At 41.7% G+C, this 13294-nt stretch overlaps 1 protein-coding gene across 4 annotated transcripts in view; it reads left to right on the top strand.

Annotated features, from left to right (window-relative positions):
- Window positions 1–13294, top strand: part of rab11fip4b (RAB11 family interacting protein 4 (class II) b) — a 62312-nt gene that overhangs the window by 23741 nt on the left and 25277 nt on the right. For 2 of the 4 annotated variants that reach the window (XM_075462648.1, XM_075462647.1), the window contains exon 1: window positions 5474–5879. The exons of 1 other annotated variant lie outside the window; for it this stretch is intronic. In XM_075462648.1, the coding sequence (XP_075318763.1) occupies window positions 5802–5879 (78 nt within the window). In that variant the 5' untranslated portion in view covers window positions 5474–5801. Of the gene's footprint in view, window positions 1–19; window positions 64–5473; window positions 5880–13294 lie in introns of those variants that run through there. One more of the 4 variants, XM_075462650.1, reaches the window with a different exon arrangement.

Raw genomic sequence — 13294 nt, 5'->3', positions numbered from 1 at the left:
ACTTAATCCCATCCAGGGTCATCGGGGGCCTGGAGACTTTCCCAGCTGCCATTGGGTGAGAAGGTATGTCCGAAATCACTACCCAGAATGCATTGCAATGTAAACAAAACATGAAAGAAAAGAAGGGATTCTTTCTAATATTGTAAAGATAAAAATATCTTGATTTTTTAAATATCACACATATCACACAGCTGGTGCCAGTGTTAATCTAATTAACCTTGCAAATAATTTTAGTGCTAGTTCCTTTTACATAATAATTATAGTCAGAGAAAATCTAATTTTGAGATTTGAAGGGAAGCATGTTGCCATTTTTGACTATAGTGGCTTGAAACATGTTAAATAACTGAGAACTATGTTGTACTGAATTGTAGAAAAAAATTGTTAAACAGTTTTTCATTGATTTTTCTATGCAGGATTTTAAGGGCTAGTCATGATGCAGTGGATTGCATATTTAAAGCATACAAAAGCCAACTCAAAATTCACAGAACTTGGGTTATCTACTTGAATTGCAGAGGAATAATGAGATAAAGAAGAAACTGAGTAATCATAGCACCAATGCAGATCCAGCAACACACCTCAGCTCAGAGAATCAGATTTATGCCCAGTGGATTGAAGGATCAGGTTCATAGTTTCGTACCAATCATTGTACCACAGTTTTTACAAGGTGGTTTGTGAATGTACTGGAGTTACATACGATGGGTTAATTTTGTGAAGAGGTAGCACCACTCTGCAGAGGTCGGGGTGCTTTGCACCTACATTAAAAACCGAAGTTACTGGAGTAACTATGGTTAGTTGATTAAGTTTGTTCAGGGCCATGGTGACAAAGAGTTGAGGATCACTGCCAACACCAACCACATTTTTCACCTGGTAGTTTTACAGACCTTTACAGGAGACAGCTAGGGTTAATGAATATGCCAATACACCAAGTACTGTAACAGGAAGTATAATGTCAGTTTTGGCATGGGCCCCCTTGATGAGATAAGCATAAACTTTACGTTAAGCTTTACACCAAAGTACGTTAAAGGTAGTGAAAACCATGCTATTTTTTCTTACATCATGTTTGATAAAATGTTGGTGAGTCTTTTGCAAACAAAGAGTCAATCCATCACAATTGAGAAAAATTGAATCAACAAAAATGATCATGGTCATGGGCAAATATTGTATGATGCATCTATAAGACAAATATGATGCACATGTTCAGTGTCCGTATGCTCGTCTGGTGGGAGGGCGGTGAGCTGCAAGAATAGAGTTTTATTTTCAGTTTCAATTTACTTTCTGCCTACTCTGTTAAAGCATTGGCACCCAGTTATTCACATATTGGTCACTTTCCTGTTAGTGTTCCTCATTGCGTTTTTCAGAATTACCCGTAAAAGTGATGGGATTAGCCATGGTGTGCGTATTTGCAATTTGTGTCAGACTGGAGAGTCTAAACAATCAAACAATCTTCATAGAGTCACTCATAACAACATGTCACACTGCCATAACATTTCATATTAGCATGCCAAAAGAAGTGATTGTGTGAAACATACCGATGGTAGATGGAAACAGCAGAAATATCACTTTTCTACATGTATAAGCTTACTGAACATCAGTGTTATACAGAGTTTGATGCACTGCAGAGCAGACATTCAACTGAATTTCAGAAATTTTTCTGTGATTTATTTCACTCAGATGCTGAGTTTCCAAACAAAAAACAAGTTGGTGTTGTTGCTAATTATTATAGATAAAACCATGGAGGATTCAAGCTTGAAAAATGCTGCTATTTATTCATCTAATATCCCAACTTGTCAGATTCCCCAAAGCAGCTGATCATATGTTGAAAAATCCACCATTACTGTATATTACTGTCTGTTAATGTGACAGCAGCAGTTCACACTTGTGTTGAAAGCGGTTAATTTTTGTTACAAAGGTCCATCCGAGTCGGATTTCCATATCAGAATGTTTTGGAAATACGCACCAAGCGGGTAATTCACACGGGACACAGACATGTTAATTTGCCACCAGATTAATGGAAAGCAGCGCATGTGTGAAAGGGGTGATTGTGAAAATATGAAGTCAAAAACCAGATGTCTAATCCATAACCATGTATTGCCATATGAATGAGACAGGTAGACATGAAGAGAATTGTAAAAGGCTTCCTTGAAAAATGGAAGCAGGCCAAGCCTCAAACAAATTGCACATAAACAAACAGAAAGAGACCACTGGCTAAGGCTCTGCCAACATCTCCGAGGAGTGAGGGAGGCAGAAAAAAGGAGGCTGTAGGAGGGGTGCATTCCTTTCCACATAATTAGGTTTCATTTAGTTTCCTCTGCTAGGATCATATCTCTTTCCTCTCCTTCATCTTTCTCACCCCCTTTCTCTTTTTCTCTAATTATTCTATTAGCAAAAGACTTCCATCAAGCATCAGCAGTCAAGCAGCTATGGTTCTCTGACAAAGAGAAAGACACAATATGAGTCACCGATGTGACACAGAAACAATGAAAATATGTCGAGAAGCAGAAGTGAGTGAGAGATAGTAAGGAGGTAATAAGTTTCCTGACATTTCCTCGTAATTTTAGCAGGATTGGTTTTGGCTCAGCTGCTATCTGTTCTTGCCAAGGGCTGCTGAGTCCAGTTACTTTAAAAAAAAACAAAAACAAGAAAAGTGGTGAAACCTTAGCTCACAACACAAAAACAGAAGAAGCAGATGTAACCAGAAAGTATGAGAATTTTTCTAATAATTTATAATATTTTGATTGACAGTACAAAGACATGAAAAAGTCAGGGAACAATTTTAACATTTAAAAAACAAGTGATCAATCAAAGAAAACTTGCTGAAACAAGCCAAACAAATCATTTACCATGGCCAGTAGTAGTGTTTTCACTCAGTGTTCTCAAGGTAACGGCGTACATAGAAACATTATGTCCAGCAAAAGCAAACTTTTTTTTAAAGAATGTTTAAAGAATTTAAAAAAAAAAAATAGAGCTACAACCGTGGGAAAAAATCTGGTGTGGGAGCATGACAGCAGATAAAATCCTACTTAGTGACAGTTCATGACAGAGGTGAGAACAGTTAGTGCAAAGTGCAGCTGTTTGCGCCAAGGCCAATACAAAAGTTCAACCTTCATAACAGGTGCTCAGCTCTCCTATGACTTTCTGCTGTCCAAACATATATTACATACTTCAGAGTCAGCTGGCAGGTGTCATTCTATTTTCACTCCTTTGTAGTTCTCTTCTGAAATCCGGTTTTGTTTTAGTACTCCAATTTTTGTCCGTTTCTATCTTGCCATCTGTTGTCAGATTGTTGCTATGTAGTTCTACACGTCTATTACTACACATATCTGTGATTATCCTAATGCAGTTGCATTAGTTGTATATATGATATTTATGCCTGTAAATAGTGCAGAAATCATCCATCTTCCCTCAGTGACTGCAGACCAGTTATCCTAATATCCCACATCATGAAAGTCCGAGAGACTGTTGTTGGCTCACCTCAGTAAGTAAGTGAACACCTTTCAGGACTCACTACAGTTTGCTTACCATCCTGGTGTTGGTGTTGAAGAAGCCATCATCTACCTGCTTCAGCGAGTGCTTTTAATACAACATTACCTGTACTGCTATGTAAGAGGTTGCAGAAAATACAGGTGGATGCCTCAACAAATGCCTGGATTATAAACAGACCACAGCCTGTGAGACTGAAGGGTTGTGCGTCTGAGTACAGTAATCTGGTCGGCCACCTTGTTGTCTAACTGTCTAAAAGAGGGGACAGAATAGACTGTACTTCTCAAGCAGGCTTAGGTCCTTCAATGTCTGCACCACAATGCTGCATATCTTTTACAAGTGTGTGGTGGAGAGTGCAGTCTGCTTTTCAGCCATCTGTTGGGAAGCCAGATGGCCTGGTGCTGATTGTGCAAAGATGCTGCAAGAGTTGATGAACGTAATGGACAATACTGTTCACCCTCTATAGAAAATAGCATTGAAACAACATCATTGTTCAGCCAATATGGCATCTAAACAAACCGACATGTGATGTCAGCTTCAAGTTCTCTTTGTTACTGTTGTGTATGGATATTGTACTTCCTGTACAACTTACTTTAAGGCCCGGCGGCACACCTTTACGATGTCATCGTTGCATCGTTTGTCGGGTGATCGGCATAACAATTCGGACCGTATTTGACACGCTCGCACGTCCACCGCACACACTTGCGAACCTACGATTTTTTGACCGAATGTTATCACATGACCGAAATAGGAAGCCACAAATCACTTGACTTTCAAACTGGAGGCAGCCATGTTTGTGTCGTAGTCGTCCAACGTGACTAAGTGCACTATTCCCATTGGCTGTTTAAATAATCCTGCGCGATGACATCGGAACAGAGACCGCACACACATACGATTGTATTCGGCACAAGGAAATATCAAACATGTTTGATTTGATCCGATGAAACGACAAACGACAAAATCGTTTGTCGGCTGCTACCGCACACCTTTACGATTCCCATGCGAAGTCATCGGGCCGAGAAAATCGTACACGAATCGTAAAGGTGTGCGCCGGCCTTTAGTATTATTCCTACAGCATGATGGTGTTATTTTCTCAGTAGCATTACCTACTGTTTATGATGAGAACTGCAATGAGTCTGTCACACCTCAAGCACAATTCACAATGAACAATGTGGTGAGATCAATTGCAGGTTTACCTTCAGGGAGTTCGAGAATCAGTTTGGCTGCAAAGCAGCTGCAGACCCTGAAAACTGAGCTTAAAGAAAGATTAGGTCCCCACTTCCACTGTGCAAACAAAGAAAAAAGGGGTTCCTTCTTCCAACTATTATAGTTACTTGTGACCCAAACATTTTTTCTTTGAAATAAACAACATAAACCTCTTTCCGTCTCTCCTCCTCTATACATCTCCCTTGTTTTAATCTTCTTGACTTTTCACTATTTTTTAAATACGGAAGAGTATTAGGGCCAGGCATAAGAAAAAATAAAATATTTTGCCTGTTGAGAATAAAGTCGACATGTCGAGAATAAAGTAATTAGATGATGGACCAGAGGAGTTGACTTTTTTCTCGAAAATTCGACTTTATTCTCGACATGTCGACTTTATTCTCAACATGTTGACTTTAATCTCGACAGGCAAAATATACATATTTTTTTTTTTTTTTATGCCTGGCCCTAATACTCTTCCGTTTTTAAATAATATAATGTAATCTGCTGCATCACTGAAGACTTTTAGTTCAGCAGTCACCTCCTCCCCCCTCCCAACAACTCAGCCAAGCACTAGCCTTTTCTACAGCAGACAGACCGACAGAGGCAGGAAGGGCTTGATATGCAAATATAGCCTGAGTGGGCGGCAGCTCAGCACAGGGTGTGCAGCAATGTGAGAACTCTCACAAGCCCCGCCCATAAAAGCCAGTTGCTACGCAACGAACTGCAAGGGGGAGGGAGAGGAGGGGAGGGGAGGGGCCACTAATTCAACAACTGTTGCCTGATCTGGGCTCTGTCAGCCGGCGAACCAGTGAGCGAGAGAGAGAGGTGTGTGTGAGGATGTTAGGTGCAGAGTCTGCGTGCGTGCGCGCGCGCGCGTGTGTGTGAGACAGAAAACGGCAGGAAAAAAAAAAAAAAAAAAAAAAAAAAAACAGGCAGCCAGTGCAGTGTTTCACATCCCGCTCGGTTCCTTTGCCTCTTTAAGGACTATACCAACACCAGGGGCTCACTCTTTGGACCGTGGCGACCGCTTCCTCCTCACATTGCTTTTGAAGGGAACACCTGTGTATTTTGAGAGCCGAGACAACGGACTTAGCCCTCGTGAACGGGGCGAGTTGATGACTTCAGTGGATGAGGGTTTGGCCGGTGGACAGAGGGACCCCGCTGGCCATGGGCTCCCCTCACTAGTTAACGGGGTAAGGAATCAGACTGCACCCTGCCTGCTGAAATGTGGGGGGTGATGAAATGTTAGTTGACAGAATGAGAACAAAATATGGAAAGGAGGGTCACTTGAAAGGATGTAGTGACTAAAACGCTAAAACACGAGCGAGGCAGACTGCTTTTATCTGTCAGGGGGGGTGGGGGGGCACCGCTGAGTTAAATGGGAGGCAGTTCAGTGGCAGGGGCAGAGTCCATTGTGCCCTGTTTGGTGCTTAAATGTGAGTGTTCCACGTAGCTGACCCAGGCTTACAGCTTGCTTGTCTGTCTTGCTCAGCTGTTGGTGTGCGTGTCATCCCTCTACAATCTCCTGTCTCTTCAGCTCACTCCTCTTTTCATCCACGTCTGCTTTGCCACTGTCCCTTTCTGTCAAGGTTTCTTTTGGCTCTGCTGCGGTTCAACATCTCCCTGATGGTAATGGGATTAATTGGAAACTAGGGTAGCATGGAAGGAGAGATGGGGGAGAGAGTGATGAAAAGAAACGTGAAGGGGAACGGGACAGCACGTCAAGATATATGGAGGAAGTGGGTAAAAGCAAAAGAGGAGAGCAAAAAATGAGAGCCGCAGTTTTGTTGGGATTCACAGTAGATAACTGGAACTGAGGGGCTTAGTGTATGGGATGTGTGCTGAAAACTTTTATGAAATATATGTCATCATTTTTTTATTATTTTAGAGTTGAGGCATTCAGCCTTTGCCAAGAAAACCAAAGGTACTCATGGAAAAAGTGTCCCCAACACTGTTAACTTATGATGCACAGTTGGAGGACTATGGAATAGATATTAGGGGTGGGCGGAAAAATCGATTCATGTACATATCGCGATTTTTAATGGGATGATTTTAAAAATCGATTTTTCTCCCCTGAATCGATTAAATTAAGTCATATCCGTGTCCAGAAAAACTTCATCAATTCATTACATTAAGTTATGTTAAAACTAGCCCACATTTGTGCTGTGTGGACATTTCAATTAATTTTGTAACTGTAAACTTTAAAAAATGCCTCTTTTTGTCTCAGTTGAAATAAATGTCAGCTGCTGGACTGACTGACACAGACTGATGTGCATCGTTTATGGGAACGACATTCATTCTAGAAGTGTATGATTCAACTTGTTTGTTTTTTAAGGAGGAAGAAAATTGCAATTACTGATTATATCGAATCGCAATACTTGTGGAATCGCAATTATCAAGAAATGTGATACAAATCGAATTGTGACCAGAGCATATCGTCCCACATCTAATAGATAATATCTTTAAAGATAGTTATTTTTCTTTTTTTTCATCAACAAAATAAGTTATTTTTTAATTCAGTGACTTGTCGAGCACCGTGTTGTCTCCGTAAGTGTTTCTTTTAAAACAAGTTTGAATATATTTTAGGTCACCTGTTGGATGATGAGCAGTACAGGAAAAGACGAGCCTTTCATGCGCCAGGCCGAGCTTTATTTGTATTGTCATTAGCAACATGTGACGTCAGACTTTGCTGTCATTTTGAATACTCCTGGTCTGTGACTGAACATTACACAATGAGATTTACTCTCTCATTCACCGGGCGGAAACATTCACTGTTGATTGTTGCAGCTTCAAAACAGTCCAGGTCAACCTTTTTCACCAAAACAATTTAGGCTGTTTTTTTCTCTAGTAATTTGGTTTGGTTTCTTTCAAGAAGACTGCCATTAAGCCAGGTGTCTTTGCTTGAGCATAGTGTGTTCACCAGGACTAGAATAACTAGATTAGCATCCAGTACTGAGCTGCACTGAATGCAGGGAGGCTAATCTGCTGAAATACTCACCCCTTCCTCATGAATTTTTCCTTACATTCTCACACTTTGACTTTGAGAGAGAAGAATCAACAATCCGTAGACAAAACGTAGAAATACCTCAGTGCTGATGCTTTAGGTGTCTTCTTTTGCTGACCTTGAATTTATCCAGGACAACTCCAAAAGCTCAATTGCTCAGTTTTCGTGTGTCGCCTGTCGAAAAATCAGAGTTCAGCATTTGCATAACACGGTTCACATGCAACAGCTGACAAAAGACGGGGTCTTGACCACTCGCTGAGTCTGCCAAGCAACAACCTGAAATGCCTCCTATCGATGGATGGCTGAAAGGGGGCAGTGCAGTTTGTTGATACAAAAAGTAAAAAGGAGGCAACACCCTTCAGCTGTGAAACAACTGACTTGAACAATACACCGGACAAAGATTCCTTAGTTAAGTTTTTCACATTGGTAATATTTCCAAAAGAGGTTTATGTGTTTACAAGCAATACCATGCGACCATCAATACTCTGATTGTGAATTTGTGCTTGTACCCACAGAGGACCCCCTACATTCTCAGGGGCACCTTACACGGAAACGAAAACGGGTTAAAAACGCAAAAACTTTTTGCGGATGCACTATATTGTTTAGATGGTAACGACGTTTTGGGGGCATGAAAACGCAAAAAAGTGAAACTGCCCTCCAGAGTGGAATTCTTGAAAACGCTCCACTGTCGCGCCACCGTGTAAAGGATGAAAAATGCAAAACTGCGTTTCTCGTCACATAGAAGTGACGTGACAAGCATAATAAAGCGCCAGAAAACCGTTGGAAACACATCAGTAGGCTATCAACATGTCCGTCCCTGCGGACTTTCAACTCGCCTTAGGCGCGGTAATTGACGTTCAAGCGTCATTTCATCAGATAACAGCAATGATGAGCGAGAGTAGTAAAGAACAGACCAAAAATATGAACTACGTTCTCGAAATTCTTGAAGTTCATAGAGAGAGCAGGCCACCTAGACAGCTGTGGGTGAGACCTGGGAGGACTTCTCATCGATAAATATGAAACGTCACACACTTTTGCGTTTCCGTATGCACGCAGATTTTCACCCCAAAATGCTCGTCTAAATGCAGATTTAAAAGTGAAAACGAAACGCCACTTTTGCGTTTTGGTTTCAGATCGTTTCCGTGTAAAGGTAGCCTCAGAAATACAAGTTCCACGTAGAAAATTGGAGGAACCAGTCCTTACTTATTCTGCAGCAGTTTTGTCTGTGGAAAAAAAACGATGAAAAGCTTATACAGAGAATGGGGACAGGTTAGCTATGAGTTAGCTGCAGGTCTCCGGGCTAAACAAGCAGGTGCTAGCCACTGCTCACCCGTACTGACCGAGTAAGGAGCAGCCATTCGTTGCCATGACTTGCCCACGGCCCAAGCGTGTGGAAACTACCACCTTGGACTCTCCCCAGGCTGTAGCTGCTAATTGCTTGGACAGGAGCGAGACCACTAGCTCCTGCTAACCCCTATCTGAGTTGTCCTCGTAGTTTGGTCTAGTGTCACGGCCGGCCGAGCTGTGGTTATGGCTAGATTGGCACATTCATAGATCTGCATTCACAGAATGAGGAGGAAGGTGTAGTCATACCCGGGGAATGTTAAGGCCGTGAGATGTTTTGAGGAGCACAGGTTTGTTGTGAGGGGATTCATAACTGTTGTAGTGAGACTTTTGAAAGTGAATCTTAACTCCTCTGAATCTGGGCACTGTAAAGTAATGATGCAAAGTATTTGACAAAAGATTCATTTTGCCAGCCTGCTATATATTTCTTACATATGTACAAAGAAAGAATAGGCTATTTGGATTCAGGCTGCTGGTCAGATAAAGCATGGCATTTGATAATGTCACCATGGGCCTTGGGGAAATTGTGAGCATTGCATTGCTTTTTTTTTTTTTAAATTTTTTTTAGATTTTATAGATTAAATTATCCGTTGGGCTATTTAAAGAAAAAAAAGTCAACAAGCTGTTCATTAGGAATAGAATCATTACATCGGTCATTGTAAGCACTCACAAGTTTATTTAATTTCAATCTATTAATGCCAACCTGTTTGACAACTACTATACAGGCTCACATCAGACAAACACTTCAGATTTCAGAACAGTTGGTTGACACTGTAAGGGCAAATGGACACACACACACACACACACACACACACACACACACACACACCTGCTACTTGGTGTGACAGCTTCTTGCAATGCACACAAATTCAGCTCCCTCTTCTATTATTTTTTTTGTGTAGTTTTGCTAGAGTTGCTGCTGACACATGTAGCATAATGATGTTGCGCAGCAGCTCCAGTTCAGTCATGTTTGCATGAATTGTGTCTTAGTCTCTTTAATTCGCACAGATGCGCACACAAACCTGTACGAACAACGTAATAAATCACTCATAAGGGGGATGTATTTCCAGTTTTCCTTGTTTAACGGGCATGAACAAACACCTGCTCACACACACTAATGTTTGGATTTACAACACCACTGACAAGTCAAGACAACTTTTTATCAGCTAACTGTCACCAATATCTGGTTACGCTGGTATTTACCCATGCAAGTCAATTTGGTCCTGAACACTAGGTCCTTTTAACTTTCGGGCGGTCGTGTTCGCGTGTGTGTGTGTCTGCAGGGTTTCTTTGAGAATATCTCCACACAGTCTCCAGTTAACTCTACAGTCCCTCCCTATATTGTCCTCTGTCCACTGCAGCATACCTGGTAATCCAAGCAGCTACCTGTGAAACAAATGTTTGTTTTGTGTAGTCTGGTGTCGTATAAAGGAATTTAAAAAAAAAGTTCTCACAGTGGGGATTCTTGTGTGTTTTTGTTTGGTTAGTGAGTGTGTGCGTGTCCCATTTGCTGAAACCAAAGTTTCTTAGAGTGTTGACTTAGCATGGTTGTGAAATATGAGTCATTATTTCCCCTTTGAGTGTATCTGTGTGTGCATGCGTAGGAAGAGTATCGCTTATAGCATGAGAGCTGAATAATATAAACCCACAGGAAGAACCCTCTGCGTTACATTAACGCACTCTTATGCCCTCAGCTTACAAATACTTTGTACATATATTTTTACATTTATTACTTTATTTTATTATTATTATATCTTTTGTTTTTATAGCACCAAACAGACCAGGCCAAATTCCTCGTGATGTAAAAATTACTTGGCAATAAAACTTTTTCTGATTCTGATTCTGATTAAAAAAAAAAAAAAAAAAAGTGGCATATGTTTATGCTCCTATGTCAAAGTGAGCATAAAAAGAAAAGTGGTGTCAAGACAATACGTGAAGGAGTAAATGTGATCATTAGCCAACAAAGACTGGTTCAGATCTATATTTAGCTCGTATCTCCATTTGGAAGGTCGGTGGTCCAACTCCCGGCTTCCCGAACCGCATGTCAAAGGTTTTTTTTGGGCAGGACACTGAACCCCACTGTGTAGCCTGTAAAACTACAGACTAAGATGTGAGTGTGTGTGACTGGGTAAACGAGCTTCGAGTGGTCAACTTGACGAAAAAAGCACTATGTACCTGTAAATGCAGTCCTTTTGCTTTTCATGAAAAGCCGCAGGAACCTTCTGCAGTTCCTGTAACCTTTTCAGGAACGGGGGCCGTTTTTTCCCACATTCGCACATACAGGAACTCGGTACCACAGCCCTCAGTTCCTGGAACCATTTCAGCTCCTTCTCCTCAGCTGGGTCTGTTCTGGTTTCCATAGGAACACATCTGACGGAGGTGTTTGGTGGTCGGTAGCTCCGCCCCTTGTCATGTTGTCAGGCTGAAATGTTTCCTCATACTAGACGGACACAACCGGCGCGTGTTTAATAAGTTAAACCTCCACGTGGTCTCCTTTGTCTGCTGCGCCTGCGCTCCATCCTTCGTCTCCTGACTCTCTCTGTGAGCTCTTCCAGCCTCCATGTTAGACGCCCGATGTGATCGTCCATGATTAATATTACCATCATGCAGACCATGAACACGGTGGCCTCCCCGCTCTCCATATTAGCTTCTTTGTGGTGTTTTTTTTTCTTCTCTCCTTACTTTTACCGGGTTTTGTTTTGTTCTGTTTTGTTGTTGAATGTGGCGCTAAAGTAACACGTCGCTGTCGCAGACGGCTGCGTCGCATCGGTCCCCATCAAGGTCCCGACTCATGTGCGAATGCAAACTGAAACAGTTCCGCTGGGGAAGGGCAGTTCTTAGAACTGCTCTGTCCGAATGCGGCTAAAGACTGATGGTGACACCTCAGAGCCTGCAGGGGAGGCATTATCAGAGATGAAATGGTAGATGTGCGAAAGGCCGAGTGGAACAGCGCTCTGACCAGCGACACTGTTGTTGCTCAGCTGATTCAGCGACACCGAATCTATCTTGGTACTTATGCCACCAAAGAAAGTTGGCAGTTAAATTGCAGGCTGTCTGTCATGTTGTTGTGGAAACCAAGCATTCAGGTGGTGATTCACAGTGGCAGATGTTTAACTTGAGGATCTTCTCAACTCATTTGTGACGTGAAAACGTGGCGACTACAGAAAAACTATGAGAAGATTGGTGTTTTTGCTTAGAAAAATACTAAATAGTTTGAATTTTTTTTTAGCTTAATAAGTGATTTCAAATCGACTTCTAAGTTTCTGAGAGCCTCTCGCAGCCTTTTCAGAGAGGTAACGCTGAGTATCACAGCAGAGGTTAGACGATTTGCCTTTTGAGGTGACAAACTTTTGTTGTGGCAGCAGTTCTGGAGCTTAGAGGAATAGGAAAAAAAAAAAACAGACAAAGAGGAGGAGATACGGAAAAGGCCTCTGCAGGGGAATGCCTTATCTCCTTGCTCAGTGTGGCAAACGCATACAGGGAGACTCTCAGTCTGTCTTTCTCCTGGGATTCCTCAGCTTGCCTCTCGCTCCTCCGCTCATTCTCCATCCTTGTGCTGCTGACTCGCGCTAAATCTAAGCTTCATCGCTGCAGATGGATCCAGTCGATTGCAATCCAGTCCCACGCGTCTGCTCGTTGAATCCTGCTTGACGGAGACGTCGCGCTCTTTGTTTGCTGAGTTTTCTCTGTTTTTTATTTTTGCCCTACACTTGTTTTGACTAGTTACGCAACAAGTACCCAACAGGAACAACACCTTTGAAAGCCCGATAAGCTGCATAATTCCTTTAATCTATTTGTTGCTCGTATGACATACCTCAAATATCCATCTGAAATATTCTCAAAGGGAGGTTCCCTGAAGCCTAAAAACCTTCTGAACTTTGTATCTCTTTCAAATTAGAAAACTTTTAATCTTTTTTTATTTTTTTTTAAATGATCATCTCGAATCAAGAATTCTCTTTTCTTATACTTCTCGTTAATATTGATAACATTATCTGCGATATTCTGTCTTTTGCAAGCAAGTTCTCCAATGATTAAAGATCTGAAAAGAAGATAAAAGTCGTGGATAAACCAGTGAGAGTAAACGAGACGGGCTGTGGTCGTGGCGAGCTCAAAGTCGTCCTCTCCCTCTTTCTACATTAAGATCAATACGGCCTTGAAATGCATGGCTGTCCACATAATTCTTCGCTGTGCCAGAAGAGCAGATTAATGATTTGTTCAGCACTAAAATGGTATTGAACCTCAGCACTCAGCATCGACTAA

This window comes from Odontesthes bonariensis, chromosome 4 (genome assembly GCF_027942865.1).
Source record: "Odontesthes bonariensis isolate fOdoBon6 chromosome 4, fOdoBon6.hap1, whole genome shotgun sequence".
Taxonomy (NCBI): domain Eukaryota; kingdom Metazoa; phylum Chordata; class Actinopteri; order Atheriniformes; family Atherinopsidae; genus Odontesthes; species Odontesthes bonariensis.
This window is presented reverse-complemented; position numbering and strand designations above follow the sequence as displayed.